The following is a 6,722-nucleotide window of genomic DNA, read 5'->3' on the forward strand; positions in this document are numbered from 1 at the left end:
TATATATATATATATATATATATATATATATCTGTCAGTTATTCACAAGTCCGAAGAAAAGCACATTGTGTATGTATGTAATTGTGTATCACTCGCTTTCTCTCTTTCTCCTTATCTCTCTCTCTCTGACATCACGCGATACTTTCATTTCTTTTTGCCGACGCTATTCTACAAGTAAACCGTAAGCTGTAATTGTTTTAACCCCCACCTCACCCAGGACACTCCCGTTCAATCAGATCTATTGTTAAAAACACCAAACTGTGAATAAGACCCGCAACCCAGTGATAGCCATTTTAATTTCGTCGTTAACTGTAAAACCGTGCGCCTCGACAAGAAATCGATTATCAGATCGAAAGTGGAAAGATGCAATCTATCAGATAACCAAAAGATGTAAAGTCAGAACTGAGATTTTTAAAACGAATTTATTCAGAACACATGAAAATTTCTGTTCACCGTAACTAGATAATCGGGGTATCTTTCGGTAATCAGGGTATCATTTCAAACGGAATGGTATCGTTATTATTTCGTCGTTGCAAATACAAATATCACAACAAATTCCATTTTTAAAGGGAAAACATAACAGCAACTGTAATAAGTAGTTAAAAAGCGAGGCGCAAAATCGTAAGGGTTCTATGGTGTAATGGTTAGCACTCTGGACTCTGAATCCAGCGATCCGAGTTCGAGTCTCGGTAGAACCTGATACATTTTTTTTTCAATATATCTTTATACGATAGAAATTATATAGTGTGATAAATATATTTATACTAAATATTAGTAAAATTGAAGTTAACTTCGATATATATATATATAATTTTATAGACGACAGAATAAATAAATATAAACTGAATAGGTAAGAAGCTTGAATTTGTTTTGAGAAATATTATGAGAATCGTACCTGTCTCAAAGACATTGATAAACTCAGTTGACCAACATCATGAGTTTTGGAGGATTTCCTTGCGGGTGTGCAAAGGTCACAAGTATACCCCATCCCGCCCATGACCACCCACCACAACGCAAAATCCAATAAATATTTTAATAATTGAATGGCTTTAAATCAATATAAACCTCTGAAAGGATACATATAGAGGCTGAGCTTGAGAGAGAGCTTGACCACAAGGTCCATTCGGAGGTCATCTTCCGATTTTAGCTCCAGATTTCCTTCGAGTCAACAAGATTCGACGATTCCTTATTTTTAATTAACACGGCGAAACGAATCACAAATCACATGTAAAACCGAAAACGGAAGTGGCGAAAAGCGTTACATACATACATACATACATACATACATACTACTACTACTACTACTACTACTACTACTACTACTGCTGCTGCTGCTGCAACTAGCAAACTTTTACATATCTTTTACGATAGTATTCACACACGCAAACGTCATATATGACGTTTCGCTGCTTCCATTTCTATTTTACATTTTACTTTTGCTATTGTCAAGCGTAAAACTATTTCGATGTTGTTCCATAATTTTCCACTTTCCAAAGATTGACGACGAACAAGGAGGAAAAATATGGAACACAGGAAGGACAAATCTTCGTAAAATATGGAACGCAGGATGTACCAAATCTTAGAATTGTGTTTCTTCTCTCACAGTTAAATAAACTAGTGTTACCCTTTATATATATATATATATATATATATCATCTTATTCTACTGCTACTGCCATTTCCACTGCTACTGCCATTTCCACTGCTACTTCTCCAATTAGTGAAGAATCACGCCCCCCCCGCCACTGTTCACCTCAATCTATATGTATCCCTGACAGTTCCATGATAAATCTGCCAACTGTAAATAAAATAAAATTATGAACACACGAAGCTCAAAAATATGTCGTTATTCTCAATGGAGAAACAAAGAGAAACAGTGCTCTTCATCCAAGAAGACCCGGCAATAAATGTCCTCCTCTCCCTCTCCAACACTAATAATGCGATACACTAATAATGCATGTGATTGACCTCAATTTGATCATAGGCATTACCTGTTGTCTTCTTGATGCAGTTAAACATGGAGATCACTTCAAAGATGCCTTGTCACTCATCGGTCAAACCACAAGTAAGGCCAGCCCACTGACCAATGTACTTTTAGCAGAGGATTTTAATTTTCTTCATCTTAGCTGGCCTGAGGGTTATATCCAACCTAGAATTAAACAACTGGACATGAGCTATTATAAATGTTCTTCTCAATACTATTAAAAGACTTTCTCATGCAACAAATCTTTACCCATCCAACACGTCTTTACCCGTCCAACACACAAATAACGTCAAACATGACTCTTCATCAATTTGAATTTCAGGAAGGCCAAGTGGATAGAAATCAAAACTGAAATCTTCAAGACAAACAGGTCTGAGCAATTTGGCAATCTCAATGTTAACGAGGGAATGAAGTCTCTGTATGAAGAGTTAACCAGGATCTGTTGAAAGCATGCCCCACGTAAACTCACCTATTCTTGAAAGCACTTGATTCTGTGAGATAGACGGATACAGAACCAAACCAACAAAACAACTAAAAAACAAACAAAAAAAATTCTCAACAGATGAGAATGAGAAAGGAAAAAGTGAACATTGAACTGGACCTAAAACCATTTCATGAGAAAGAAACTTCACTGAGGGAACAATGAGCAGTGTAAAATATAAAATCTATTTCTAAGTTCTTTTTCCACTTTGCTAAACAAAAATCAGCTTCGCATAACCAGATTGGCTCTCTAATGATTCACCACAAATATGCACATTCTTGAGTCAACATTATGACTGCGCATTTTCCCAACCTACACTTAACAAAACAATATATGAGCTAAATGAATTCTTTGCAGAGACACATCTAAAAATTAATGATACACTGGAAGATGGTATACTTGCAGCTAATGACCTAGATTCAAACTCAGCATCTGGACCAGATGGTCTCCCAGTCATACAGCTAAAAACCTGCCAAAACAGCCTTGTGGAACCATTAAAGATACTATTTCAAAAGTTGCTAGATACCGGTGGATTCCTAGAACTACTGAAAGACACAGTAGTAACATTTATACACAAAGGAGAGGAGCAGGGCTGAAGCTAAAAATTACAGGCCTGTTACTTTCACATCTCCCATACCTAAAACTATTAACCTCGTAGATGACATATAGCATGGTTTTTGGACTGGATGAAGTTGTCTTTCACAACTTTTACAACACCATAACACTATTCTTAAAAATCTCTTGAGAGAAAAGGACACCAACTGTATATCCTTTGATTCTGTTAAGAATTTCATGGAATCCTCTGTCATAAGTTAAGGGATCTTGGTATCACAGGAAAACTGAGAGAATGGCTCTTTGACTTTCTACATGGTAGGAACCAATTTGTTGCTGGAAATGGTTTTCTCTCTGCAAAGTCACTTGTAATAAGTGGTATGCATCAGGGAACAGTTCTAAGATTATAATCATTTATCTTCAGCTTCTCAGGTATAGCGTAACAAGTGAACTCATCCAAACTAATGAGTTACACCTATGATGCTAACATATCAATGACTATCCAAAAGATACTGTCATGCCCCAAGTAGAGCTGAAACTCATTTATCAATGGGCAGATTAAAACAATGTGAAATTTAATGCATCAAAGTTTCAGGTTCATCGTTAAGGAGGGAATGCACACAAATCACTGCATTTGACACCAGAATGATTCAGAGAGCTAATGACAAATGGGACTTAGGAGTAATCATGTCAGATGAGGCATCTTTCATTAGTCACATCACCAAACGGATCTCTGAATACAAACGTCTCATTGGAATGATATTACAAACCTTCATGACAAGAAAACTAGTTGTTAGGTTAACTCTATGGAAAGCCTGAGTTCTGAGCAGGTTAGATTACTGTTCACAGCTCTGGTCTCCCAACTCATCTGGCCTCATAACTCACCTGGTCTCAAATTGAAAGGTTACAAATCATGTTCACCAGTTGCCTCTCTATTCTCTTGAATGTTGAAGAGAGAGAGAGAGAGAGAGAGAGAGAGAGAGAGAGATACTATTACATGTGTATGGAAAATCCTGTTCCAAACATTGACATTAGAGAGAATTCGAAATCACAAGCAAAATCACTTTATTGTACTAGTACAATATTTAGAGGTGCTCAATTGTTCAACTGCCTGCCTAAAGTAATCGGAAATATAAACTGAACCTTTACTGAAACACTAAACAAACATAATTATTTAGATATATCTCTAATTAGTATATCAGTTTCATCTTTCGATGAACTAATAACAAAATTGTTTTTCTCATGGGCAAACTGTATGTAGCATGTACAAGAGTTGGAAGTCCACGCAATCTTTTTAAATATGTTCCTTCTGGAAAAACACGTAACATTGTTTATAAGGAAGTTCTAGATTTGGAATAAATACTAAATAAGATGAACAAATAACACAATTAAGAGGTGAAAGGACACGGACCGAAAATAGGGATCTTAAAAATGAAATGCAAAAATGTATTTAGCATGGCAATACAGTGTCATATGGCAGTTGGCTCCCGAGTGACACTAGGTAACCCTGATGTGTGTGTGTGTGCCTGCGCACGCACGTACTTCTCCACTTTCTGTTTTAAATACCAGGCATTACAATTTTGCAAATAAAAGGTTTTTCAAAATTGCAATTGCTTATCACTTTTTTGTCCTGCTTAATTTTAAAGTTATGTACACTAACTATTTCAATGTTCTGGATTTTTTTTTTTTTTTAGAATTATATGTTTCAAACATAGGAGATCGTGATTCCACACAACAATTAGGGCTAACGTTGGGGGTTGGATTTAAGATTTAATACTAGGGTTAGTATTGTAGTTTAGATTTTAGGGATGAAATTAGGATTAGAATCTTGAGTTAAGTTTTAAGGTAAGAAGAGCTGAGGGTTAGCATTTAGCATTAGGGTTTCGTGTTAGCATTTAGGATTACAATTTTGAGTTAGGGTAAGGGTTAATTTAAACAGAAATAGAAAAGGGATTCAAAAGATTTGAATTTGTGTACAAATTTTTACAGAATTGAACTTGCATATGTTTGGAATATGGATATCAAACTGTATTCTTAAAAGAAAAAAAAGAAAAAGCTCTACAAAATGTTCTTAGTCCGAAATTTCAGTAAGTGTTTTCGTTTTTTTGAAAATATTTACTATAAGTTAGATAAAGAGCTTTGCGATGTTACAGTTAATTCTTTGAGTCATTAAATCGAGCAGCGCCGGGTGTTTCAGCTGGGATATATAAATAAGGGAAATAATAAGGTACAGTCCCCTACGTCAAGGTTCGCAGTCAACTGCTCTAATCAGCTGTCGAGTTATCTACCCCTGATTCTGTTGACTGTAAACATGGCATTGAAGTTGCCCCACAACCTGAGAAGTGGCAAATTAATTTTAGATGTTTCTAATTTCAATCATCTGAAAAGCAACCACGACGCAATCGTCCTTTCACATTTCTTCAACTTTTCTGTAAGTAGACGTGAATATTTCCTTTCATTCTAACAGAATTCCATCAGATTCACCACGTGGGTTCTTTACAAACTGATGTTTATCCATTGAGAGGAAACGGATTAATAATAATAATAATGAACTTGTTGCAGACAGTGTTCAGGTGCACCCTAAGTGTTCAGGTGCACTACAAAGTGCTCAGGTAGATTAATCTTCATCGAAAAGACTATTCATCATAGAAATTTCACTAATGGCCATCCTGTCTTGTGGTCGTTGTTGGTAGATATTTAGAATTACATTATCTAAAGTTTATCGTCTTCATTATTTGTTTTAGAGAGATTTCGTTGCTATTTCTATCGGTTCGAGCGATCCCGTAGAATCTCTTTTTGCTTAATGTAAACTAGAAAATCTCCGGTAAAAATTATCCGACACTTCTTTGCTGTGGACAAACGATTTTATTTAAACACCCTTCATGCACGAATCGGTGTTTCAATAAGAATTTACATTTAAAGGGACCAGGATTTGTGTTGAGTGGAGTTGGGGAAAGGATTTACAAAACAGCGAAAAAATAAAGGCAATCTTTCCTTCGAAAAAAGAAAATTCATTCACAGAAGAAAACCCACCTTGTTTCTTATCCTTTCCATTCTCCACGGATAGACAATTCCGAAAGTCCACCGATCGTTAAAACAAAATTCAAACAAATAATATTTGACATTTATTTTATTATTTACATATAAATACAAAAAAACAATAATCTTATCAAAATACGGCGAAGGTAAAGAATACGTACACCCGGTGGTTAGGGTTTAGGGTTAGGGGTTTTGTTACGCCGAAAACCAGGGGTGTACGTACTCTTTACCTCCGTCTCAAAATACATTCTGTTTGTTACAATTTGCAATAATTCAGTAAAAAAGAATATATTTTACAAAAGAAATAGAAAGGAAAACAAGCACCAATGCAGCACCAAGTGCTTCAACTGGCCGCACACCACAAGGTTGAACGGAACCTACCGAAGCAATCCAACACGTCCGCGGCATTACCATGGGGCGATGGCGTGGCTGAGGCGTTGGAGAAGCCAAACACCCTCAATTAGCTGCGAAGATTTACATCTAATGATCTGTTAACAATTCTAAGATGATGTTTAATAAACATTAAAACTTTGAGAACGCTGAAGGATCAAAGCCGTCGTCGTCATCATCATCATCATCATCAGCGTTAAGCGTTTGCAGGCGTAACTGTGTGATAAGAAGCTTGTTGCCCACCCACATGGTTCTGGGCTCAGTCCCACTGCTTAGC

At 36.2% G+C, this 6,722-nt stretch overlaps 1 protein-coding gene, 1 long non-coding RNA gene and 1 other non-coding gene across 3 annotated transcripts in view; 2 read left to right on the top strand and 1 right to left on the bottom strand.

Annotated features, from left to right (window-relative positions):
- The window catches only part of LOC106874934 (uncharacterized), a 7,326-nt gene extending 6,329 nt beyond the window's left edge, over positions 1 to 997 (bottom strand). The window contains exon 1 of the long non-coding RNA XR_001410066.2: positions 896 to 997. This is a non-coding gene — a long non-coding RNA (uncharacterized LOC106874934). The remainder of the gene's footprint in view (positions 1 to 895) is intronic.
- Trnaq-cug (transfer RNA glutamine (anticodon CUG)) lies at positions 627 to 698 on the top strand. Its single transcript has one exon. It is a non-coding gene; the product is annotated as a tRNA-Gln (tRNA).
- Positions 998 to 5,282: 4,285 nt separating the features above from the next.
- Positions 5,283 to 6,722, top strand: part of LOC106874933 (ribonuclease P protein subunit p40) — a 21,412-nt gene continuing 19,972 nt past the window's right edge. The window contains exon 1 of the mRNA XM_014922846.2: positions 5,283 to 5,447. Coding sequence (XP_014778332.1) covers positions 5,328 to 5,447 — 120 coding nt within the window. The 5' untranslated portion in view covers positions 5,283 to 5,327. The remainder of the gene's footprint in view (positions 5,448 to 6,722) is intronic.

The sequence above is a fragment of the Octopus bimaculoides genome, chromosome 1 (assembly GCF_001194135.2).
Source record: "Octopus bimaculoides isolate UCB-OBI-ISO-001 chromosome 1, ASM119413v2, whole genome shotgun sequence".
NCBI classification, from domain to species: domain Eukaryota; kingdom Metazoa; phylum Mollusca; class Cephalopoda; order Octopoda; family Octopodidae; genus Octopus; species Octopus bimaculoides.